This window comes from Sciurus carolinensis, chromosome 3 (genome assembly GCF_902686445.1).
Source record: "Sciurus carolinensis chromosome 3, mSciCar1.2, whole genome shotgun sequence".
NCBI classification, from domain to species: domain Eukaryota; kingdom Metazoa; phylum Chordata; class Mammalia; order Rodentia; family Sciuridae; genus Sciurus; species Sciurus carolinensis.
In genome coordinates this window covers 78,998,673-79,026,502 of record NC_062215.1, presented here as the reverse complement: position 1 = coordinate 79,026,502, position 27,830 = coordinate 78,998,673, and the positions used below count along the sequence as shown (strand labels likewise).

General features: G+C 32.8%; 1 protein-coding gene across 10 annotated transcripts in view; it reads left to right on the top strand.

Moving 5' to 3' along the window:
• The window catches only part of Ptpn4 (protein tyrosine phosphatase non-receptor type 4), a 214,656-nt gene that overhangs the window by 118,136 nt on the left and 68,690 nt on the right, over positions 1-27,830 (top strand). For all 10 annotated transcript variants that reach the window (XM_047543970.1, XM_047543966.1, XM_047543969.1 and 7 more), the window contains 5 exons: positions 2,119-2,207; positions 8,857-8,920; positions 12,709-12,881; positions 22,204-22,272; positions 26,752-26,877. In XM_047543970.1, the coding sequence (XP_047399926.1) occupies positions 2,119-2,207; positions 8,857-8,920; positions 12,709-12,881; positions 22,204-22,272; positions 26,752-26,877 (521 nt within the window). The remainder of the gene's footprint in view (positions 1-2,118; positions 2,208-8,856; positions 8,921-12,708; positions 12,882-22,203; positions 22,273-26,751; positions 26,878-27,830) is intronic.

Genomic DNA, 27,830 nt, shown 5'->3' with positions numbered 1-27,830 from the left:
ATGTCTGGGATTTTGTGGGGAAGACAGTTATAAGCAGAGGAAACAGCAATGGAAGGTGATAAAATTTTAGTGTGGGTAGCAGTTCAGGTGATAGCAAAGAAACGTGTTTGGCTAGAGGTAGTGTGAGCAAGGCAGGAAGAGTATTAGGAAGTGAGGTCAAAGCAGACCAGGACTTAAGACATTTTAAGGACTTTGGTCTTTAATTATAAGAAAGTTTCTTAGAGGGTTTTGGTAATTTTAAAAGATAGGCTATGACTTAACATTTAAAAAAAAAAAACCGACTGCTGTTTTGAGAATGTATTGTGAGACACTAAAGGAAAGGGACCAATAAAGAGACTTATATAGTTGCTGAGCAAAGTGGCACATGCCTGTAATCCCAGCAGCTCAGGAGTCTGAGATAGGAGCATTGCCAAGTTCAAGGCCAGCCTTAGCAATTTAGTGAGACTCTAGCCAACTTTTTGAGACCCTGTCTCAAAATTTAAAAAAAAAAAAAAAAAAAAAAAAAAGTGTTGGGGATGTAACTCATTGGTAAAGTGGGTTATATCTCCAATACAGAGAGAGAGAGAGAGAGAGAGAGAGAGAGAGAGTCAAGAGACTATTATAGTGATCCAGGTGAGAAAAAATGGTGGTCATAGCAGTGGGGTAGTGATAAGTATCAGGAAATGAAAAACCAGGCAGAACAGGTTTTAGAATTAGTCTTGGGATGTGTTAGTTTTTTTTGTTGTTGTTTTGTTTTGCGGTGCTGGGGAATGAACTCAGGGCCTTATGCTTGCAAGGCAAGCACTCTACCAGCTGAGCTGTCTCCCCAGCCCAAGGAATGTGTTAAATTTGAGAAGACTATTACAAATCCAAATGAAGAAGGATGAACAGTTCATATAGACATGGAGTTCAGAGGAAAAGTTTGAACTAGAAATACAAATTCGGGAGTTGTTAGCTTATAGATAGTATTTATGACTGCAAAATAAGAGCACTGGGGGAAGAAATCTAGTAGACAGTAGAAGAGAAGAGGTCCTCAAAGCTGGAACACTTCAAAGTTTAGAGGTTGGAGAATGAGGAAGAGCAGGAAACCAAGAAGGAACAGCCATTTGGATAGAAAGAAATGCTTTTTTCTGTTAAAGACACAGTTGTATGTCTTTGGAGTCAAGTGAATCAGAAATGGTCTACTGCGTCAGATTTTGCTTATAGGTCAAGTAGGGTGAAGACAGAAAGCTGAGTTAGAAATGTGAAAGTCACTGGTGACTTTGTAAGAGCAAGTTTTGGCGGTATAGGGATAGCCAGAGGATAATTAGAGAGTATTCATGAAAGACTGTGACGACAATAATTTTGAGGAATTTTACTGTCCATGACATGGGTAATAACAGCAGGAAACACCCACGTGGCATTTATTAAATGCCAGACATCCTTCCTAGGGCTTTACACGTATTAATACTTTAATCCTTACAACAACCCTGCGAGGTGGGAATATTTTATTGCCACTTTGTAGATGAGGGAAATGATACACAAATAAGTTAATTTACCTGACCTTCTAATACTTATTTCTGTGTTTAAGAACCAACTTACAGCTTTTTCTAAAGCCCACCTCCCTTTTTTTTGTACCAGGGATTGAACTTAACCTGAGCCACATCCCCAACCTTTTTCATTTTTTATTTTAAGACAGGGTCTTGCTAAATTGCTGAGGCTGGCTTTGAGTTTGCAGGGGATTACAGACATGCATCACCATGCCTGACTTAAAGCCTCATTTTTAGCCTACATATATGTGAAGACTTTTTGGCAGATTAGTTACAGTAATCAAATAATGTAAAAACATAATCTGAATCAAGCAAAGGAACTCTTCTGTCAGTATAGAGGTATACATATGACTTCATCTGTGTCCCCTTAAGAGTATTGAGATCACAGTTCTCCATAATCCTGTTTCACATTTCCATTCATCATTTTTTTGGCCAGTCATCTTTCTTAGGGAAGTATGGTGTGTAGTAATTGCTATTTGGGTTGTAATTAGAATGTTGTTCTATAATATCTTTGAAAATGTCACATTGTATTAAAACTAATCCTGTTTTAAAAATGTATTTCTGACAGTTAAAGGTTGTTATTTTAGATTTATTATTATTTATTTTGAAGGATCAGAGTAACAATGAAATTATGATTGGTGTGATGTCAGGAGGAATTCTGATTTATAAGAACCGGGTACGAATGAATACCTTCCCATGGTAAGAACTTGATCAATACTTTTGTTTTTACTACTGTATCTCCAAATATAATAATTTGTATCAAGTAAAGTATTTGAAAAATCAAATAATGTAACAATGACATTTAAAAAATTTTTTTAGTCATATATGGACACAATGCCTTTATTTTATTTATTTATTTTTATGTGGTACTGAGGATTAAACCCAGCGCTTTACTCATGCCAGGTGAGCGCTTCTCCACTGAGACACAACCCCAGCCTCGGTACTGACATTTTAAATGTCAGTTTTCTTATGTGGTGCAGCTTACACTTTATCCTGCTTAATTTGGAACCTTCCAGAAAAAAACAGATTTGTTCTTTTGATATGACTAAATAAAAAATATTACTGATGAAAATTTTCTCTTAGAGAATTTCTAAATTCACACTGTAGCATTTTTAGAGCATTTACTTTGTGTCTTCTACCATGTTAAGGGCTCTTAGTACTTCATTTAAATGCATCCATTGTTTAAATGCATTCATTCATCATTTTTTTAGTTGAAACAAAAATGAATGTAATCTCTTGGGACTATTTTACTAGTCCCATTATATTTGAGATGGTTTTCATAGGGTAAATAGGAATTTCCTCAGTTGAAAGGGAAATGTGGAAGAGGTAACAAATATTACAGAGTTTATTTAATGCATGTCAGGCATTCAAGGTAGGAGTACAAAGCAAGCTGAGGCCTGAGGGCAAGTTCATAAAATGAAAGGATACTTGGTTTGCTTTTTCCTTCCTTCATTTATTTTGATTGAGGAGAAAAGCAAGAAAATAAGAATTTAGGAATATATTCCTTGAGGAAGAAATTGCACTCAGACTTATATATTTTATATGCTAAGGAGTTGAGTTTTATTTTATACATATATATAATTAGAGCAAAATTGAGACATAAAACTCATATTTTCAGTTCCTTAACAGATCAATTATGTTTTAAAAAAATAACAATGTGGATGTATTTAAAGTATCAATTGGAAAATATTATGCAGTGTGAGTTTTTAAATTTTATTTTCAAAAATTACACTAAATAGATGGGATTTAAGGTTGCTAAAGCTACTAAGTCTGCCTCATCATGGAATATAAGGATTTCTTCTGATCTTGACTAATAATAGTAGTACATAATACAACATTAGGAAAATACGATTTTGTCACAAGAAGTATGATTTAAGAGCCTGTATATATGTTATATATGTGTGTGTATATATTCATATATATATATATTTTTTTTTTTCCTTCAATGTTGCGAATCAAACTCAGGGCCTTACACATTAGGAAAGTGCTGTATCACTGAACTGTACATATAGCCCTTCCAAGTATCTTTGATAATTATCAAATTTGTGAACTTATTTTCACAAAAGCAATATATTTCTCACAAGTATCATAGGTGAATAAGACCATATTCATCTCCTAACCATTTTGTAATTGGTATCTATAGCATTGCCATTGCCTTTAAATTTATATTTTAGCAAAGTACTGTATAAACTTACTTTAGGAAACCATAAAATCATTTTATGAGTACTGATAATGATGATGACTATAATATTATACATTTCAGGAACTTTATGTCATGTAATATCTTAAATAAGATGCTCAGGCCAAAAATTGAAATGGTGCAGACACCAAATATATGCATGAATGAAGAGTTTAGAACTGATATGAAAAAAATCACTCATGAATTTTAATCCATTTATCTATAACTTAGAACTCTGCAAGTTTGGTAATTATTAGCATATATATATATATTTTTTTTTAACAAATAAGGAGAAATGCAAAAGTTGGGTGACCCCAAAATTAGATAACTGATAAGTATGAAGCAGAGCTTTAAACTCATTTCATTTACCTCTTCACTCAGAATTAGACCTACACGTAGAAAGAATGTGCCACATAATAAATATTCTCCCTTGTGTCCATTTTCCATATATGATTTTCCTCCAGCTCAAGTTTATACTGTAAATTTGTTGGATAACAAAATTGGAGATATGTGGATTCTTTAAATTAGACGTCTTCAGAATGAATACTAACCAGAAGACATTATTAAGACAATGAAAAGAAAAAGAGAGTTCTGATTTCCAATCTGATGAGTAAAAATCTTAGATGTTTACACTTCTGTCCTCACAAGGAAAAGGCTGATGATAACCCCAAATCAACAACTTTTGAGATTCTTCAGAGAATTGAGGACACTGCTGTTTTGAAAACTGGAGAGACAAATTAATATAGAGAATAATCAAGATTAGAAAACTACTAGAGCCAGAACTGTTAGGAATACTTAAAGGGTAGTTATCTAATTCTAGATAGTGAGTTTTGACTAGATTGAGAAATAAAAGCTTCTGGGGGACCCAGTCTTAGGAAAATTCCTAAGGTTTTTTATGTGTTTTACTACCAGGTGCCTCTCCAGATTCTGAGGGTAGAAGATAGGAGGAAAAAATTCACTTATGCTCTGGCCAGGGATGAGGGAAAGTGACCATTTTAAAATCCACTGAGAGCTTTCTGTTCTCCTTAACAAGGTCTGCCCTCAGAAACTATTTTGCCATTACCTGAACAATATGAGTTTTATCAGAACCTTACCAAAATGGGGATGGAAATTGTCCATTTTAGACTCCTCCTGCTTTCCTAAGGAAGTTCATAACAAAGAGGCAGAAATCACTAAACCACTGAGACATAATCAGGATTAAAGAGCAATTTTTCCCCTGCCCATACCTTAACATCAGTGAGGCTCCTATAGAATAACAGGATTACAACTGAAAACTGCAAAGTTCAGACTATTTAAAGTTTCTATAGGGAAAACAAAAACACAGGTACTAGAAGAAATTGTAACCTCTCACAGTTTGTTTACAACAAATAGTAATCAGCCTTTCCTCTTGCCAGATACAGAACCTCCACTAAAGGGATATTTGCCCTAGTTCCACTTACCCTGTGTATCACATCAGGTATTCAGCAACCAATTACAAAGCATTACTGAAAGACAAAAAACTGAGGAGGCAAGGCAAAGCATCAGAACCAGATTTGGGTATCTCAGAGATTTTAGGATTATATCACAAATTTAAAATTACTAATTAGTATGCAAAGGGCTTTAATGGGAAACTTGTGCACTTTTCAAAATCTGATGACTAATGGTACCGGAGAGATGGAAATCCTGTGAAAGAATGAAAGAAATTAGAAACAATGCAAAAGGAATCAAGAAAGCCTTTAGTTGTCTCATTGGTACATTGTACACAACCTAGATATAGTCAGTGACCTTGAAGATATGTCAGTATAAACTTCACAAACTGAAAAGCTAAGAGGAAAGAGAGAGAGAGAGAGAAAGAGAGAGAAAAAAACAGAATAGTTAAGATAGGTAAGAGAATACCAGAAAGAGAATTCAAACAAAAGTAGTGGTTGATAATCTAAAGTTAATGGCAGCAACCCAACCACAGACCCAAGAAGTTTAGAGGATACCAAACAAATTAAATATCCCAAAAATCGAGAGCTACACATAGCATATTCATACTATAGAAAATCAAGGATAAAGAGAAAATCTCAAAAGAGGCAAAAATGCCAGCACCTTCACCAAGGAACCAGGGATAAGAAACCATGCAAGCAGGAGAATGGGGTAAAATATTTTAAAGTGTTGAAAGAAAAAGCTCACAAATTTACAAGTCTGTATTTACCCTTCAGAAGTGAAAGAAATAAAGCTTTCTCAGACAAAAATTGAGGGAGTTTGTTGCTAGCAATCCTGCCTTGTGAGAAATATTAAAAGAAGTTCTTCAGAGTAAAGGAATGTTCAAATTCAGATTATCCAAATGGATTTTAAACAACTTTACTGATACAATTTACTTACTGATTACTTTACTGATATAATTTAGTTACTGATATAACTTAACTGATATAACTACATTTGCCTATTAAAGTGTATATTTTAGCAGTTGGTTGTGTATTTACATCACCATACTCTAATTTTGAATCATTTTCATTACCCCAAAGAGGTAACCTTGTAACCATTAAGAATCATTCCCCATCCCTTTCTCTGCCTCTCAGACCCATCACTAGCCCTAGGCAATCACTAATCACTTTCTTCATAGAAATTCCTGTGCTGAATATTCCCTTAAATGAAATCATATGCTACGTGGTCATTAGTGACTTAGTTCTTTCATTTAGCATAATGTTTTTGAGGTTCCTGCTGAATCATATTTCATTTTATGTTCATATATCACATTTTGTTTATCAGTTCATTAGTCATTCTACCTTTTGGCCATTAGGAATGAGGCTGCTATGAATGTATGCATGTAAGTTTTTGTGGACACACGTGCTTTCATTTTATTAGGGCATACACAAAGGATTGGATTTGCCGGGTTTGCTAATTGTTTTCAAACATGGCTGCGTCACTTCACATTCCAAAGAGCAGCATATACATGTTCAGCTTCACCATATTCTCCCCTGTGGTGGTTGTTGTATGTCTTTTATATTATAGTCATTCTGGTGGGTATGAAGTAATTATAATTTTTATTTGCATTTCTCTAATGTTGATAATGCTGAGCATTTTTTCAAATGTTGACAGTTCTTTCATCTTTCTGGATTATTCAAACTGGACTTTAAAAAAAAAAAAGTCTGCATACTATGTCCCAGAGATATGTTAAAAGCATAAAGAGACAGAATGGTTGAAAGTAAATGCATTGAAAAAGATAAACCAAGAATATAGAAATCAGAAGAAAACTATTACAGCTACAATGTTATTTGACAAATTAGGTATTAGGTATTGGGTATTTCAAAGTCCTTTATTCATTGTTTAATAATATAAAAAACTGTTATACCTATGTGTATAGAATAAAATCATACAGAATGTCTTCATAAGAGAATACAATAGATCTTCATAAGAGAATAAAATAGATGTTACGGTAACAAGTATCCAGTGTAAGAACTTTTATTCATTCCCCTTATGTTTTTCTGTTTTTGTTTTTGTTTTTAATTAATATGATTTAAAACTGGGTTAGATTTTCTTTCTACTGATCATTTAGAAATGAATAGAGGGTTTTGCTTGTTGCTTGTGTGACAGCTCCTAATCGAAATTCATTTTAACTTCTAAAATCTATGTGCTACTTTTAGGATTTCTTAAATGAGCTACCTGGTTTTCTTTTTTTTTCCTTAAATATAATCTGTTTTACCTAGTCTTTTTTTTTTTCTTCATTTTCTAGAAATAATGCCCTCAGTCTTATGACATAAGAATTTCCCTGTTTTGTTGTGTCCCTGTGGAAACTCTGAATGTAAAAATAAAACAAAAAATTTTAAACCTAAAAACTGAGTATAAACCAGGAGTGTAGTGCCACATACCTGTAATCCCAGTGACTTGGGAGGCTAAGCAGGAGGATCACAAGTTTGAGGCCAGCTTCAGCACCTTAGTGAGACACAGTCTGAAATTAAAAAATAAAAAGGAACTGGGATGTAACTCAGTAGTAAAGAGCCCTTAGATTCAATCCTTAGTACCAAACAAACAAAATACCACTAAGCGTATCTTTTCTTTCCTATTCTAAACCAGTCATGCTTGAAGCTGACTCATACATTTGCCTCCTCAAATGATTCAAGGTGTGAGAAATCTATTTGGGAATGCTGAGAGCTTCTTGGATGGATAGGGCCCTGAGGTATGAAGACCAAAATTTAGAATCACTATGAAAAAATCAGAAGATTGGGGTAGGATCCCAAAGCAGTTTTCACTAAGATTGAATATCTTTGACCTAATGACCCCGTTTTAAGGTTAAAAAGGATTTGAGTGTTACTTATTACATATGGTTATAATAAGGAGACACATCAGTTTTGCTCATATTGATTATACTAATGGAACTTTGAGAACTCATATCATTGTGAATTGCTTATGAGAAGAAAGTTACATAGAAAGGTGAAATAAAAAAAAACAACTTATGCCTTGAAATGGAGGGGTACTGGGGATTGAACCTGGATCCTTGAAAATGCAATGCAGTATTTTAACACAGAGCTACATTCTCAGTCCCTTTTTAAAATTTTATTGTGAGTCGGGGTCTTGCTAAGTTATTCAGTCTGGCTCAAACTTGAGATTTTCCTTCCTTAGCCTCCTAAGTACCTGGGATTATCAGCAAGTGCCACTGTACCTGGTTTAATTATACTTTTTAAAGTCAAATGGAAAATGGTTCTAGGGTCATTGCACAAAGCTGAAAGTTTACATTTTATAAGTATTGCTTGTAGGTTTAAAGAGTAAACTATACCTATATTATTGATACTTCCTGAATTTTTTTTCTTTTTTTCAGTGTTCATTGCTGGGATTTAACCCAGAGCCTCATGCATGCTAATTTGCAAGCACTCTACTATTGAGCCACATCCACAGCCCTATTTTTTAAAATTTTAATTTGTGACGTTTAAGTATTTCTGTAGACATGAAATTGGGAAATGTATAGTTTACAATAGATATTTTGATAAAATTTTCCATAGGTGAACTCATAGATTTTAATTAGTTTTTCATGAAGCACCAAAAACTTCAAATTTTTTATATTCTGTGTGTATGTATATAATATATGATAAAATGTTTAGATATTAGTAAATATAAATTTAAAATATTTCATAGATACTTTCTTAACTTGTTAATATTTTTCTCTTCATTCAGTATTTTAAATGTTCTAGTTTATTCTCTTTTGTACAGGTTGAAGATTGTGAAGATTTCTTTTAAGTGCAAACAGTTTTTTATTCAACTTAGAAAAGAATTGGTAAGTATTTATCTAATAATTATTGATATAAATGAAGTCTTTTATTAAACAAAATGCCTAGTCATTAATGGCAAAATTTTCTACCACTATAAGTAAAAATACAATTAATATCATTGATAACTGACTAGTAAGGTAAATGAATTCACTTTTTATGACCAGGTGTATTCATTTCTTCATTGTGTCTGTGGTTCTGATTTAAAGTTCTTCTAGAATTGTTTCTGCTCCTTCTTGAACTCAAACTGATTTTTAACATGTGATATTGCATTGTCAATCCCCAGAGTTCATTCCTAAGAGCAGTAATTGAACATTTTCTATGGCCTTGTTCTTTTTTCTGCTAAGTCCACAACATTTCATTTCAATATAAGTTCATTTTGTTTTAGAGAAACTTGAGTGTTTCGTTTCTAATTCATGAACCTGTAGCACATTTCTTCCCTGTATTGAAGTGATAATTGCCTTTTTCTATGATAAGTACAAGTTGACTTGTGATGGAAAGTACAGTGTTGGGAATAGTTTTGTCTTGTAAATGATTATCTATTTCATCTAATTAACCTTTTTATTATACTATTTATTAGAAATCTGCAAATTAATGCAGATTTCAAGATGTCGTGAGTGTGTATATGTGTAAAATGTATTTGAAACCTTAAAAATGTATTTGAATCAACTACATTTTATCAGGATAGTAATCTAATCTGTGGCTGTTCATTTATGTTCACAAAATATCAAGTTTTTTAAATCAAATTTCTATTGAAGTTAAAATATAACACAAAAAGGTACATGGTGTGTGTGGGTGGGTATCTGTTTTTGTGTTACTGGCAAGTGAACCCAGGGGTGCTCTACCACTGAGCCACATCCCCAGTCCTTACTAAAATATATAATATATATAACATACATATATTATATAACTATTAATTATAATGGAAGAACAATATATATTTTATATATGTTATATATATATACACACATACCCTTTAATTGTTGATGAACCTTTATTTATTTGTATGGGGTGCTGAGAATCGAACCCAGTGCCTCACACATGCTAGGCAAGCGCTCTACCACTGGGCACAACCACAGCCCCCCAGCCCTTTTTATTTTGAGATAGGGTCTCAATAAGTTGCCAAAACTGGCCTTACATCATCCTACCTCAGCCTCTTGTGTTGCTCGAATTACAGGCATGTACCCAGCTAAAGGTATGATTTTAAGTATACAACCTGATAAAATAAACATATTCATTTTAATACCTTATAGATTAATATATAGAACATTACCAACACCCCAGAAACCAGTAATGTGTGGAACTGAGGCCCACTTTCAGTCATTAACCCTTCTAAAATATAAACAACCTTTTCATCTGTATCACCAAGGATTAGTTTGCTTATTTTTGAACCTAAAAAATGAAATCATATCAACCATTTTCATATTATTTAATCCTCACACTCATTCTCTTAGGGTAGTGTATCAGTTAGGAGTGTGTTTGCCTATAAGTAACAACAGCAACAAAAGTCAACTAGCATTTGATTAAAGACAGTATAGAGGTATACTCTGCAGAAGGGCATCCTGCTAGTGTTTTCTCTTTAAAATATCTCTTTGTTTGTAAATACCCAAACTTTAGAAAATGTACTAATCTCAGTATATTTTGTGTCCATTTTGTACAAACTGTATGGTTAAATTTGTTGTTACATTCCAAATACAGTGGGTAGGATTCAAAAGTACATATACAAGTGTCAAAAAGGAGAATATATATGCATCTTAGATCTTGCTGACACAGGGAAGTGTTACTTCATCATATTCACTATAAAGTCATTGTCATTTTGCCTAATGTTTATGGTACATGTTATACATACTGTATGTGTTACTACATACAAAACAACTGATAATTATAACTAAGAATTAATTTTCTGATGATCAAGAAGTGATGTTTTAGGCATATTAACTTCATACATGGTAGCGTATTACTTACATATAGATATTTTACAGTGGTTTAGTCATGTAAAATAGCTTTATGACTTTTTTAATATATACAGTATTGGGGATTGAAACCAGGGGTGCTTTACCACTGAGCTATACCCCCAGTGCTGCCCCCCCCCCCACACACACCTTTAAATGTTGAGAACAAGGTCTCACTAAGTCAGCTAAGTCAGCTGAGGCTGACCTTGAACTTAATGATCATCTTGCCTCAGCCTCCTGAATTGCTGGGATTCCAAGCATGTACTACAGCTCCTGGCCCTCTTTATGATCTTTGAATGGAGAAAGATTTGTAGAACAGGACATAGAAGGAAATCTTCTTAACCTTAAACATAAAAATTGATAATATGAGCTGTTACAGTTGATAACTCTTCATCAGAAGACATCAGGAGAGTGAAATAATAGAATATTCATCATTCTCTCACACGCACATACTCTGTCCTTAGTTTTATATGCAAGCCAGTAGAACTAGTAATTTGAACTGCATTTCACACATGATAGTGTATCCACGTGGCCAGTAGTGTGAAAAGGTGTTGAACTAATGAGTCATGAAGCAGGTACAAATTATAACCAAAATGTGCTACCTTTGGATACTCAACAGAATAGTACAATGGAAAGGACTGATAAACCAGTGGTTTGTGAAAATACAGAGTATATACTACTGTCAGGTTTTTATGTACTAAAGCTGAACATACTTGCATCTTATAACCCATCCACAGAAAAGCGCATAAATGTACACCAGATGACCTACATAAATATACATAGCAGCATTATTCTTATCACCTCAGACTAGAAACATCAAATGTCTATCAGCTGTAAAGTGGATAAATAACTGTAGTGTATACATTACAGTAGAATACTGTGAAGAATAAAACTAAGTGAATTACTGCTTCTGTGGATGTGTATCAGAAACAATGTTGAACAGAAAGCAGACAAACTTAAAGAATTCCATGGATATAAAATTTAAAAATAAGCATGACTAATATATAATATAAAAGTCAGGAAAGTAATTATTTTTGGAAGGTAATGTAGGAAGGAGAGAGAAAGGAAACTTCTGAGGTAGGGATAGTGATCCATTTCTTAATCTAGGTTGAGGTTAAATGGTTGCATTTGTTGTGTGAAGATCAGAGATGTACACTTATAGCATGTGTACTTTGCTACATATGGTTTACTTCAATCAAATTACTTAGTATTTTGCGCCAAACTCTTCAAGAAAGTTAGAGAAATGATTCTAATGCTGATTATGTTAAATTTTTCATTTTATGGAACTGGGGTTGTGACTCAGTGGTAGAACACTTGCCTAGCACATGTGAGGCACTGGGTTTGATCCTCAGCACCACATAAAAAAATAAACAAAATTGTTGTGTCTATCTACAACTAAAAAAAATAAATTATAAACTTTTTAAAATTTTATGACAGCATTCAGAGATACCGAATACTCTTAATTTACTTACAATCAGTATAGATTTATAAAATGAGAAATTGTTGAAAAGTGTAATGATATATCTTAAAGTTTAATTTTAAATTTCATTTTAAAATAGAATCATAACTGATAAGTTTTGAAAATAGGTATCAAATTTTTAAACTTATTTCTAACTATGATCTAAGGTAAAGTTCCTAATGTTACATAATATTATGGACCAAGGTCCATATTTTACAAATATTTTCCTTTACTGCCTTTTTATTGAATAAACAAAAAAGATCTTAGAGGGATTGGTGTTTGTTTGTAAGGATAGAATAATTTATCTGTCAAAAGTAAATTACATGCAGTATTAGATTCTGACATTTTTTTCTGGTATTCTCTGCATTTTTTTTGTTTATTACAGCATGAATCTAGAGAAACATTATTGGGATTTAATATGGTAAATTACAGAGCTTGTAAAAATTTGTGGAAAGCATGTGTAGAACATCACACATTCTTCCGTTTGGACAGACCACTTCCGCCTCAAAAGAATTTTTTTGCACATTATTTTACATTAGGTTCAAAATTCCGGTACTGGTAAGTACTACTTTTGTATTAAGACTTTATTGTTGGATGTTTTTCCTCCCATAAAAGTAAATGTCTAGTTGATCAAACCATAGAACTGTTGTACTCCTCATACCTACCTATGGAGTCAAAATTCTGGTAGAATGAAGCCCTTACCGTCTGTATCAGAAAGTTCTGCAGGTTCTTTAGATAATCACCAGGCTTCAGAAACCCATTCCATTGACTGTTTTTTAGGTCCTTATTTTCTAAAGTAAATTAACTACATTTACTTATTTACAGTCTAGACGGGTTAAATTTCCATTTGTCTTTATTAATTATTTGTATAAAAACTTATCTTTGCTCAGATACATTTTTTTTGTAAAAATTAAGGTACATCCTGCATTTTATATACTTTTTAAAAAAAATATAATTTAATATATATCTGAATTGTCAAACCCTCTGTTATAAAGAGTTCAAAACAGTCATAAGGCAAAATCAAGTTTAGTTGTTGAACAAGAATCCCAGGTTTCTTTTCATAGAACTGTATTTATTTTTAAAATCATTTTTTATTTTTAATTGACACACAATGAGGTATAATGTAACATCTTGATACATCTAAATATTATAATGATCATATCAGGGTAATTGGCATAGTCATCACAGACATTTATCATTTCTTTTACTAGCTGTTTTGAAATTGACCATTAATTGTTATCAATCAGCATTATCCTATTGTGCTTTAGGACCTTAGAAGTTATTTCTGCTATCCAACTGCACCCGTGTCTTGTTTATTCTTGACAGCTTTATTTTTTCCTGAAAGCAAAATGTATTTTTTTCTGAAAGTCTTTGGGGGAAATGACTAAGTTTGAAGAAGCTCTGATTGGTTTTGTTTATGGAATTTTTAAAAGCCTTTAAAAACTGATTTTAAAATGAAACCACATAAGACTTGTATAGAAAAAGTTATTCATGGTCTTCTAGTAAGACAAATGTTGTTGATTTTTGGCTGTTTCAGTTCACAAAATAAGATTTTTTATCTTCAATAAGTAAAACCTTTGATCATCATGTGATAGGTTGATTCATGTTATATAGACATTTATAAATGCCCACTTTGTAATCTCAATAAAAAAATACTGCATAAAGTTTAGTACAAAATATATCACTAAAAATGCATGCCCTCATCCCAAGAAAATGTGGTAAAAGTCACAAAAGTTTAGTAACAACAAACAGAATTAGGAAAATTTCAATTTAAAAAAAACTGCAAGATCTTAAGTGACTTGATATATTTTAACTCCTTTCTCACTTTCCTAAAAGAAATACTGAGAAAAAGTATTTGCAAAATTAAAGGTAATTAGTCTGAGAGAGATTGTGTCTGGTCAATAGTGAAAGTCAAGGGAAAGTTGCTGAACCTTCCCTCCTGAAGAAATCTCAAAGGCTCTATGGTATATGAAATGTGAGATCAGTATAAACCCAGCCCCAAGAGTATTCCTTCAGTGAATCTAATTTCTAAATGACCACTGGGGTAATTACCCAAATACTGACCCTACTTTCTGGTAGAATTCTTTCTTTGCCCTTATCCTTGCAGAAATGTATGTCCATCCGTCCATCCATCTCCCTCTCTCTCTCCACCCCTTCCCTCTCCACACACACATACCCATTTTACTTAGAAATTAATAGAACACAGTAAACAGCCTTCAACTACAGTTCATACAGGTCTCAGATGAGGAAAAATTCAAGAAAGTAATTCAAACCATACCACTGAAAACAAAGTCTAGACATGATGAATACAAATAGAAGATACAATTAAAGAAACTATTTTGGAGAAAATCATCTCTGAAACCAAAGGAAGTTTCTACCATAGACATTAATGAAAAAACAAGTTTTAAGAACAATCTTACATTTAAAAACAAAACAAAATTTAAGATTGATGGAGAGGAGAACAATAAGTGCCATTCAGACTGTTACTGCCCTTGGGAGAAGATTGACCTAGTATTCACAGACTTTACACATTCAACAAAACTGAGATTATGGTCTATTAAATGGAATCTGTACATTTTTCAAAGTTGAATAAAATATTTTAAAATAGATTTATTGAGGTATTCACACATAGTAAACTACTGCATTTAAAATTGATGTTTGAATCTCCATTAATCCTTCACCATAATCTCAATAACAAGCATACCCATCACCCACAAAAAGGTCTATAATATTCCTCTGTGACCACCTTTCTCCTACCCTTGGTCCTCAGACAACCACTGCTCTATTCTCTGTCATTATAGATTTTTAGGATTTTATGTAAAGTGAAACATAGGAAGTATTCTTTTTAGTCTCTCCACTTTTACTCAGGCTAATTACTTCAAGATTCATCCATGTCCTTGCCTGTATTGATAACTTGTTTTTTTGTATTGCAGAGTAGTAGTCCATTGTGTAGGTAAATGATAATTGCTTATCCATTTGATGTTGGATATAAAATGGATTGTTTCCAGATTTAGGGTATTACAATTGAAGCTGCTGTGAACATGTATGTGCAAGTGTTTGTATGGACATTTTCTTTAAATTTTCTTGGATAAATACCTAAAAGTATAATGGCCAGCTTATGTGGTAGATATAGGTTTAACTTTTTAAGAAACTGTCAAACATTTTGTCCAAGCAGTTGCACCTTTGTGTACGTTCCTGCAGTGTATAATAGTTCCATCTCAGGGCTGAGGGTATAACTCAGTGGTAGTATACTTAAGTAACATGCATCAGACCCTGGGTTCAATCCCTACTACCACCCAAAAAAATGGGGTTCTAGCTCTACCACATCCTCAAAGATAATGTTTGCTGTTATCTTTTTAGTATTTACAAGTATCTTCTGAAGAGAACAGATTTTGAATTTTGATGAAGTTCAGCTTACTGATTTGTTTTTTTATGGACCTTTTGTTATCATATCCAAGAAATCTTTGCTTAATCCAAGATAAAGATTTATTCCTCTCCTTCTAAGAGTCTTACAGTTTTTGCTATTACATTTAGTTCTTACATTTAGGTGATACATTTGAATATAATTCTTATATTTGATGTGAAATATAGGTTGGAGTTCATTTTTTGCATGTTTATATCTAGTTGTTCCTTTTCATCTTTATCAAAAATGAGTTGCTCATATTTGTATCATCCTGTTGTTGGACTTATTTCTTACAGTTCAGTATTATTAGTCCTCCAACTTTGCTCCTGTTTTTAAAAGTTATTTTGGATATTCTAACTATTTTGCATTTCCATTTGAATTTTAGAATTAGTTTTCCAGTTTCTACCAAAAAAAATCGTTTGGGGATTCTAATTGGAATTGTGCTGAATCTGTATACCCATTTTTATAGAGAATTGATATCTTAAAAATATAGGCTCTTCCAACTCATGAAGCACAATGTCTCTTTCTTATTTCTCCAGCAATGTTTTTAGTTTTTGATGTACATGTCCTTCATATCTTTGTCAAATTTATTTAGCCTTACATATTTCATATTTTTATCCATGAGTATTTTTTTAAATACTGATTTCAAAGTGATCATTGCCGTTAGATGGAAATGATTTTGTAATATTGACCTTGTTTCCTGAAACCTTTCTGAACTCACTTAGAAGGAGCTTTTTTATAGTTTCCAACAGATTTTTTTTTTTTTTTTTTTGTACCAGGGATTGAACCCAGAGATGCTTATCCACTGAGCCACATCCCTATCCCTTTTTGTATTTTATTTAGAGAGTGTCTTACTGAGTTGCTTAGGGCCTTGCTAAATTACACTTGTCCTCCTGCCTCAGCCTCCTAAGCTGCTGGAATTATAAGCGTGTACTACCATGCCCAGCATCTTCCAACAGATTTTCTCCTGAGAAGATAAGATGATTTTAGTTCTTTTCTTCTAACCTTTTTCTTTTTCTTTTTCTTTCCTTATTGTTCCATCTGAATTACAGTGTTGAACAGTGTTGAATACAAGTGATGAGAGCAGACTTGTTGTCTTCTTTATCTTAGTAGAAAGCATGTCATCTTTTCATTCTGAAGTATGATTTTGGTTGTAGGCTTTCTCTAGATATCCTGTGACATTCATGTTAAGGAACTTCCCTTTGTTTCTTCTTTTCTGGAAGTTGTTTTAGGATTGGGTTATTGATTTTTGTTAACTGCTTTCTCTGTAATTCTTGAGATGGTTTTCTTTTCAGTGTGTTAATGTGATCAATTACTTTGTGAGTTTCAAGTGTTAAACCAACCTTTGATTCCTGGGATAAATACCACTTGGTCGTGCTATCTTTTTTCTATGCTTTCTAAATGAACTTGTTAAAATTTTGTTTAGAATTTTTGCATCTGTGCTCATGAAGGATATTGGTCTGTAGTTTTCTATCTTAGAGTGACATTGTCAGGTTTCTCTGTTAGGATAACATTGGCCTTATTGAAGGAATTGGAATATCTCTATTTTCCTAGAAGAGTTTGCATGGTAATGCTCTAATCTCCTTTGTAAATGTTTGATACAATTTATTAATTAGACCAAATTACTTTGTTATATTGTACACATGCATGAAGATATAACAACAAATCCCATCATTATATTCAATTATAATGCACCTTTTAAAAACATGGGGGGAAGTGGCATAAATAATAATAGGTGTTGTATTTGAATTATGAAAGATATTTCACCAGCCTTGGATATTTTTGATCTCTTTCATGATTGCTAATAAAAGAGTTTTAAATAGTATGAAAAAAAAAATAATTTACCAATTCTTCTGGGTAGTTTTATTTCTTGGAAAGTTTTAAACAAACATCTAAAATTTTTAATAGATAAGACAGTTCCTGTTTTCCTTTTCTTCCTGAGCAAACTTGTGTGTTTCTTTAAACAAAGTTTTCCATTTCATCTGAGTTGTTGACTTTGTTAACATGAAGTTCATAATGTTCCCATTATTTTTTTGGTATGTCCAGAATTTAGTAATGTCACTTGTCTCGTTGGTATTGATAACTTGTGTGTTCTCTTTATTTTTCCTTGATCAGTCTTGCTAGAATTTTATCTATTTGGATTAAATATTTTTGAACAATGAATATGCCAAATAAAACTTGTCTTCAGGCTTTTGTAGCTTGTGGACCACCCTTTGTCTGTGAAGTCCTAATGAAAATAAAAGAGACTAAAAAATATTAAGCTCACCCAGGTTGCCATTCAAGTCTAAAATCAGCATGACATTTTTCAGTATGTAAAACCTCAGGTAATAGAACCTCTCTCAGCCTTTGAAAAAACATTTTATAGTAAAATTTAGCCAACCAAGAGATAAATCAAAATAACTCAAGAAAAATTCTTCACTTAAATGATTATTAAATCCTTCAAATAGAATTAATACTTCACAACTGCGAGAATGATAACTACAAAATAGATATAAAATAGTAAATTTTAAAATAAATACTATAACTTTAAAAAAAAAAAAGGAAATTCAGTCACACCTGTAATTCCAACAACTCAGGAGGATAAGGCAGGATTGCAGGTTCAAAGCCAGCCTGGGCAACTTAGACCCTGTCTCAAAATAAAATTTAAAAAGGAAGGGACCATGTAGCTCAGTGGTAGAGTGTCCCTGGCCCATGGGTTCAATCCCCAGTTCCACAAAAAAGAAAAGAAAAAAAAAAGCAAGTAGGAAGAAGTATTTGAATCCTTAACATATAGCTTTAAATATTAATACATGAGCTTCTTGTGCTTTTCCCAATCTTTTTTCCTTATTTTTCTTAAAACAGCATCTTTTCCCTTTCTTTAGTTTCAAAGGAAATCAACATGATCTTTCCTTTAAAACTAGAATATAGTTGAGCGTGGTCATGCATGCCTATAACCTCAGCTGATCCAAAAGTGAGGCAGTACGATAGCTTGATCCCAGGAATTTTTTTTTTTATGGCTTTATTTTATTTTTTTTTTTAACATGGTGCTGAGGATTGAATCTAGTACCTCACAGGTGCTAGGCAAGTGCTCTACCACAGAGCCACAACCTCAGCCCTAATCCCAGGAATTTGAGGCCAACCTAGGCAATGTAGTGAGACCCTATCTCAAAAAAATTAAAAACAAAATAAATAAAAGTGGCATTTATCTTGTATTCACATTAAGATTCTATTTATATTTCAAGCCTTTTTTCAGAATGATTGTTACCTATGCTTAATGATGATTTCTTGGTGGTAGGACTGTGGTCCAAAAAAACAATTTTTTTTTTATTCTTAGACCTTTTTTTATGTCACTTGAATTACTTAAAAATAATAAGCATATATATGTATATACATACTTATATATAGGTATTTAATTCTTGGCATTTTCTTATTGCTCAAAAGATCAGTATCTTACTGTCAGAATTTTGTGTTCTAAGAGTCGTACAGTTTTACATTTTATTCTAATAACAATGCTAAGCCCTTAAAGACTGTGTTATGGATAATATGCAATATAAACCCCTTTGGCATTGTTTATAAATGGTTACTTTCGGGACTCGGGCAGTAGCTCGGTGGCAGAGCTTTTGCTAGCATGTGTGAGGCACTGGGTTCGATCTTTAGCTCCACATAAAAATAAACAAACAAAATAAAGGCATGCTGTTCATCTACAACTACAAAAAGTTTTAAATAAATAAGTTGTTCCTTATTGTGAAATTCAATTGTAAAATCAGGCTTTTGAGTAAGAGCGTTCTGTTTGAATCTTCTTCACTGGGTAATTAATGTATCTGTCAGGATTTAATTAGAAGAACAAAAACTTTTTGATATTTCAAACAAGAGCGATTTAATTGAGGGAATTGGTTATACAGGTGTTAAAAAGACTGGGAAGGCAAGAGGGAATAAAGAGGGCTATGAAGAAGCAAACAAGAAGAAGGGGTATTGCCGATGGATCAAAAACTTAGGTCACTTCTGGGCTATAGTTCCCAGCCCTGGGTTTAGTACTAAACAGTTAGAGCCACTGTCACAGTTCTGAATCTTCCAGAGAAGTGCTGCTTTAGCCAACAATGGAACCATCTACAAGATGCTGTTTCTCACTGTGCCCTGTTCCCACAACTTAAAGCAGTTACCAGCATCTTCCTGTTTCCTGCTCTGCCTTTCTCTGCTTTCTAATCTTCCATTAGTACCTTCTAAAGACAGAACTTAACAGAAAGACAGGTGGCAAAGGAATGTAGAAAATGGAGTTTATTTACTCACAACCCCCTGCTAAACGTGGCGGAACACAAAAGGACAGAATTGATACCTATTTGTTACAGAGCTGGAGCCTTCCAGAAAACTGAGACAGAGTGCAGTCCCTCTCCCTCCTTCAAATGCTGATTCTTGCAGTCAGATCAGAAAGATTTCAGTCATGTCACTCAGAGCAACAGGCATGAGTTTATTGAAGGGATAGGAAAAGGGGACACTCTCAAGGGAGAGAATAGGTCCTTTCAGAGAAAAGAGGGACAAATTGCCTCTCCTGCACTACAGTTTTACTGGGAATCCCAGAGAAGTTTCCAGAGAGTCCCACCCAGGTCCACCTCTTGACTTTTGACTGACAGCAGGATGACATCAGACTTTCAAGTCCCTACTGCCATGACAACTCTAAGTCACCTTAGCACATGATGACCGATTCAAATTGGATTCTTAACCATACATTCTGACAGATTTTATGATTAGAGGAATTATCTTATCGCCCTGAATTTCAGGATCTGGTCTGTGAAAAGGGTCACGAAAGTCTTCCCCTTCAGGGTAACTTGGCTTCTTCTTATCGATATAATTTTGGACCTGCATTTCTCCTGCAGATAACAGGTAGTTTGCTGAGGAATGTAACATATCCTGTCCACTTAAGCCCAGGCAGGGCTGCAGGTAAATTGCTTCTTGGAAAAGAAAGCATGTGGGGGTCAGCACGGTGGGCCCATTTTATAGAATTATTCTCTTAACCTCATGTTCCTACCACCCACATCTGTCTGCCCCCATCACTATGACAACTCAGTCCACATTAAATTAGTGTGTACACAAACCATATATATATTTACCATATATATTTATAGTTTTAAAGATTAAGTTTTATGTTTTTAGTCTCTTAAGAACTTTAAAACCATATAAAGCACTTTTTAATCATCAGAGTGATTAATAGTCATAAATGAGGTAAGAAAGGCAGCATGACAAATTTTTAACTGGCCAGTCATACCTAAAAACTATACACCAAACAAACACTTTTTCCCTCAAAGTAAGCAGTGGTTAGCAGTACAAGTACTATTATCTTACCTAAAATGTTGAAATATTATTTTGACTGGTAGCATTAGACAGATGTATTATTTTCCCCACCATCCTCCTCACACACACACACCCATCTCTGTTCCAAAATATCTGGCGATTAAATCATTATTCTAATGTGAAATTACAAATAGTGAGGAACCTTAATTTATTACATCTTCCTTAGAGGAAATATATTTTCTTAGGAAATATGAACTTACCAGCATTAAAATATCATGTTACTGTTTTTCATCTTTCCATTAAAATCTCACAGGCATGCTATTCAGATCTCATTGATTGATACTTACCCCATGGAAAATGGTCTTAAAATAGCTCATGTAGCTTTGGAAACCTTTATTTGGCTACTCTTATATACATTGATACCTGCATTTGTAAATGGTTGTTTGATGTACTAGAAATATATGTTCATTCACACTTAAGTAATGAGATACCACAAATTTTAAAATTCTCTGAGAATCAACTATATTAACAAAGTTGGTGTGAACATACTGGTATACAAAGGAGGACAATTAGATTGACTGCATAAAGTGTTATTGCTCAACAAATTCGTTTCAAGACAAATATCTTAGTGCCAGACCCCTAATTTGTTTCTGTCTTTAGTTTCCTTTCTACATTAAAAAATCTGGAATTGCCCCACATCTGGACATGGAGGGAATTGATATGTTACCAGTCCTCATATCTGTGTGATTATTACCAGTTGGAAAGGAAGAAAGAGCAGTTCTCCAAGATTCCCCTCATTTTAGCTCCTTGCTTAAGGAGTAATGAAGGCAACTAGCTAAACCCCAAACCTGTGGAGGCAGGACAGGGCTGGTAGAGTTTGTTTAAGCTAGGCCATGGCATCCTGTTTCTTACTCTAGAGAGAATATTTTTGCAGAGGAGAAGCAGGAAGGAATTCCTTTCACACAAAAGTATTTTGCTCATATTCTTTAAGTATCTGAAAATAAAATATCTATGGAACACATCTTTGTTCATTACTGGGAAAACTTCATCCATCCAGGTAGAACTGGAATGTAGTTCAGTCTTACTCTGCTTTTGTTGTTATTGTTGTTAGAAATGTCTTGTCTCATACAAAATTGTAAAATAATCATGTTGTGTGTTGTCATTTTATCTTGTAGTTCTCTTTAAGATATTGTGCATATTTATGTATTTCAGTGGGAGAACTGAAGTCCAGTCAGTTCAGTATGGCAAAGAAAAGGCAAATAAAGACAGGGTATTTGCAAGGTAAGCCAATTCTGTTTCAGTGTCTGAATTTTTTTGAAGGATGAAAATTATTTAAAACTTCTTCTGAATGATTACAGAATAGTCTACAAGTCCTTTTCTTTATTCACACAATTGATTTGTTTTCCTTCTCTCCAAAAGTGAAAATTATTCCTTTTTTCTAGTTAATGAAAATGAGAGGTAGGATACATATTTAAATTTAAAACCCCAACATTGTCCAATAACATGAAAAATTGTCATCCCAAAACAACCATTTCAAATTTTCAAGAGTTTATTCAAGATTTTTCTGTACAATATAAATATTTATATGTATGTATATATTTGTTTCAAAATTGTTTCATGCTTTTTGTTGCTTGCTTTTATCACTTAACATACCACGCACATTCTCTTTGATGCTGAAAAAAATCTAGTAATTTATAATGGCAGTAGGTCTTTAAATGGTTAAATCCTTTTATAGTTAAATGTAAATCTAACTTTCAGGTTCTTTCCTTTACTCCTGCCATGTCCCTGCCTCTAGAGTAGGAGTTGTTGCTAAGGCTATTTGTGACTGTCACAGTAATATGTCTTGAGAGCTTATAAAAATAAATAATAAATATTAACTATCAGCTACTACATTTGAAGCAAAAAAAAAAATACTGAAGCATGTGTTTGTGTTTGAGTAATAAAATACACTTCCCTTTTTTCCTTTTGATTTGTCTGTAAATAATCTATCTATCAGGGAAACAGTCTGTGAAAATGCCTTAATGTGGGAAGGATTCAGCTGGTCAGGGATATAGCATTTTGCTGTGATAAGATTTCTTGAATTTGGATAACAGAATTCATTTTAGCATTTGTTCAGAAAAGTTTTGAAATTAGTTTATTCTTATGTCTTGTCCTAGGTTTATGAGGGGGAAGTTATCTTTTTATTTAATATATATTTTAGTGGCTTAGTTATTTTGGAAGGGAGAAAAGAGAAAGAATACAGAGGTGGTTATCCTAATCATCATGACTCCTGAAATTACTCAAAAGTCCTCCTTTTTACAGTGCTGAACACCATTATTTCCAGTTAATACTAAAGACCTGTACAAAGGTGAAATGTACAGCAAATGTTAATATGAAATTGTTTTATTACAATTGCTCTTGAGAAATAACTTATTATTCTAATGAATTTGTTCTAGTCCTTAGTACAGTAATGATTTTGCAATACTCATTTCAGTACTTGTTAAAATGAAAATATTTTTCCCGATTCATAGTGTTACGACTGCACCAGAACAATATTCTTAAGCCTTTTTCTTTCCTTTCCTAACAAGAAACTTTTTTCTTGTTTAATATTTACAAAAAAAAGATGAAATTTAATGATAGTTGTAATATGATGTTCATGAGTACAATATTATAGGTGTATTTTTATCTTAAAGTTAATATCCATTGCAAATGGTTTCTGCTTTTATTTTTTTGTTTTGTTTCATTTTTTGTCGAGCTAGGGATGAAACCCACAGCCTTGCACATGCTAAGCAAGCACTCTACCTCTTTGCTATATCCCCAGCACCACAAATAGTTTCTTTATAAGTGTTGTTTTAATATTTTCGGTCATATCAGATTTTAGAAATATGCAATTATACCTACGTCTTAGTTGTTCATTTTGTGTAGTCATTATTAAATGTGAAGTTAATGGGTTATTTTATAAAACAAGTTTGCATTCAATGAATAGTAGAGCTGGAATTCCAATATGATAATCCTCAAATGTCTTTCTTGTCTTCTGTTTTGCTGGAATTGTATGAATTCTCCTTGAACTAAGAAGTCATCAACTGGAAAGAGGTTTTAGTGGTACTGGGCTAGTTTAGTGATCCTTCCATGTCTAAAAGACTAGGCTTTCTGGGATTGTTTTCCTAATATAATATTGTTGTGATGAACCCATACATATCCATCAAATTTCTATAGTAGTTTCAGCAACTGTTAAATTATTTTGGTAAAGTATTAGAAAATTCCAGAATTTCTTACCTGTTTTGAAATTTTAGTTGGCAACATAGATAAAAAAGATTTCTTCTTAAATTTTTCATGTAATAAATTTTATAGTGTTTTTTCCTCTGTCAACTCTTGGAACTGCTTTCATACTTCTTCAATTATCATATAATAATATCTATGAAGAGAGCAAAACAATGTTCTCATACAACAGAAAATTAGGTGCCATGGTCAGAAAATAAATTTACCACATTGCAAACACACTGCAGTGTGGTATTTTTTTCTCTGAAATTTCCACACTCAACAGGAAACATAGACAGCAAGTTTGAGTGGGTGGGTCTCTGAGGTTAAAACTGTTAATAAAATAAAATACCTGAATGTAGCTTTGAATTTAAAGTATTCCCAATATGTCTAATCTTATGAAGAAGAGTAAAGTGTTTTGATGGTTTATAGTAGGTAAGTATGCTGGATATTTTCTTCCTTCAAAGGATTTTTTTTTTTCCTTCTCTTAGAAAATGAAAGTAATTGATATCCTAACTATATATAGTTAGTGAACTCTCTTACAGCTTTCATTTAGTAGTCTAATATATGAGGGAAGAATAGTTTATAAACCTTAAGGATTAGCACTAATAGAAGAGCCATAAATGGTAAGTTATGGTAAGTTTCTTTTAAAAATTGAATGAGATAACACATTTCCATTTTGTTTTGACTGATACGAATATTTGTATTGCTGTGTGAAGGGGGTTAAACTAAATGGTATCCTGAATTGTCTTTAAGTCAAAAAATTCTATTAACTTAAACTCGTGATAATGAGAAATATTCCTGCTGAAATTATTTTGAATTCACTTATGGAAAATGAAATCTGAAGCAGTATCTTTTTTTTTTTTTTTTTAACCAACATTGTATCTCTTTTTTAAAACACCCATTCTTTTTTAAATTAAGGAGATATTATCACACCAAACTAAAAAGTTTTTGGCTACAAATTCCTGAAATGATAGGACATTTTCGTGGTTTGGATTCATAAGTAAATTGAGTTACTCATGGTTTAGCAAAACTAAAACATTGCTCTGAAAATTTAATTATCATAAATCATAAAATTCAGAGGTAAGGAAGGGCAAAAGGATTTTACTATACTAATAAATTTAGATATAGAAACTTACCTGATTTGTCTAAGGGAAAGCCAGAACTGGTATCCAGGTCTCCTTATAATTATATTAATGCTTCCTACTATACACATGACTTTGTTTCAATATAATTGGGTAACTTAATATTAATTTGCTTTGTGCCTTACTTGATAATCTTTTTTTATTTGTACGAAAGTATGTACATAGTACATGATGGGGTGGGGGGAGATGGTGAACTTTAAGGGGAAAAGTCCTGGTAGGCTAAAAAAAAAATACATGTACTAAAGACCATTAAATCCTATGAATTGTAACTAAAAATAGTTTTGGGTTTTTAATTTAAACAAAAATTCTGCCTACATTTTTATGATCTACTTTTTTCTTGTTTTTTTGTACTGGGGATTGAACCCAGGGGCACTTTATCCCCAGCCTATTTCCACCACCGCCCCCTTTTTCTTTCTTCCTTTCTTTCTTTTTTTTTTTTTTTTTTTTTTTTGAAGACAGGTCTTGCTGAGTTGCTTAGTGCCTCACTAAGTTACTGAGATTGGCCTTCAACTTGCAATCATCCTGCTTCAGCATCCCAAGTTGCTGAGCTTATAGACATGCACCACTGACCTGACATGATCTAGCAGGATAATAGAATGTTTTTTAAAAATTATAATGTAATGGAAAAGAGCATAAACAGTTCATGCACTTCAGTGAATTTACTGCAGAAATAAAAAAGCTGGAAGATGAGTTATTATATACTTTTAGGTAAGGAATTTAATTAATTTTATTAGTCTCCATATAATTCTGAATTTCTAAAAGCTAGTTTAAATAGATGCGATATATTTTCAATGAATTTTGACCAACATTGGAATTTGCATATAAAACAGTTTAGTTTTTTTAGTTGTTAACACTCTTAATATTCTAAGGGTTTATGATCTCTGCCCAGATCACTGTCTTGATTTGCACAGATAAATATCAAGATCTTTTTCTTTGAAGATTACTTTTAGTTCTCATATTTATCACGATGATAGCTGATAGGTAATAAAAGATATTCTTCTACTCTCCACCACAAGACAGAATAGTTAATCTTTCAAAATGTTTTTGTAAAAAAGAAACATATGCTGGCCTATTATATATAAGAAAATTTATGAAAGAAAGAAATTAATTAGGGACTGGGGCTGTAGCTTGGTGGCAGAGAACCCGCCTATCATATGTGCACCACTGGGTTCGTTCCTCAGCAGCACATAAAAATAAACAAAAGTATTCCATCCATTTACAGAAACAAAAAAATTAAGGAAAGAAAGAAAAAAATTACATTTGTTTGTAATTTATGTTAACTCATCTAGAATATAATCTATTAAAACACTTTTGAATTTGATTCATAGTTTGGATTACAAAAATAAAACTCAGTGAATTATTTAAATTATTTCTGCAGATCCCCAAGTAAGCCTTTGGCACGGAAATTAATGGATTGGGAAGTAGTAAGCAGAAATTCAATATCTGATGACAGGTTAGAAACACAAAGCCTTCCATCTCGGTCTCCACCTGGAACTCCTAATCAGTAAGTACTAATAAGTACTAACCAACACCAAATTTGCATTTAGCTAATTGCCAAATTATTAACTGTATATTTCCATATGCCTGAATGTCTAAATATGTAAAAATTTAACTCTTTTTAATCAAGCATGATTTTTGTTGCGCCACAGCATTATTTCCTCCTTGCCTACTGCTCAGCAGGTGGCATGAAATAATAGCTTTGGAGAATGACAAAGTAGTGCATTGACCCTCAGTTTCCTCATAGTAGAGGTTCCTAGTGAATAAATTAAGATCTATTAGTGGACTTAAAATCTTTTAAGATTGTTGTTTACACATTCTTTTCCATATGGATTCTCCACAGAATTTCTCAGGGAGTGAAGATTGTAAATGCTTTACAAAATGATGGCTATTCTCTTATTTAAAACCCCATCCTACTGCCAGGGGTGTAACTATGTAGTAGAATGTTTGTTTGGCTTAGCATGTGCAAAGCCCTGGGTTCAATCCACAGCTCCACAAAACAAAACAAAAACATCCCATTCACCTTCTTTGACCTAGAAAAGAATTTGCAACTGTAGGCCCCATAAGCTTAGCCATAGCTATGCTAAAAAAGAACCTTGTGATTTAGCCCTTCCGATAGCATGTATCATAAAAACTTATGCTTTTGGTGTCCATAATAATAAAATAATGAGCTTGTGTCCAAAGATGTTGATTATTTTAATTTTATAATAGTAACAAGTATGTTGCACCTAATTAAGATAATGATAAACAGATGTATATCAGCACATTAACAAACTTTGTTATCCTGTAAGGTTCATTTATAGAATGCTTGAATTTTGGTATAGAATAATATATATTTTTAAAAAAAAATTTTTTTTTTTTTTTGGTACTAGGGATTGAACCCAGCAGTGCTTAACCACTGAGCCGCATCCCCAGACCTTTTGAAGAAATATTCTTTAGAAATATTTTATACACATTAAT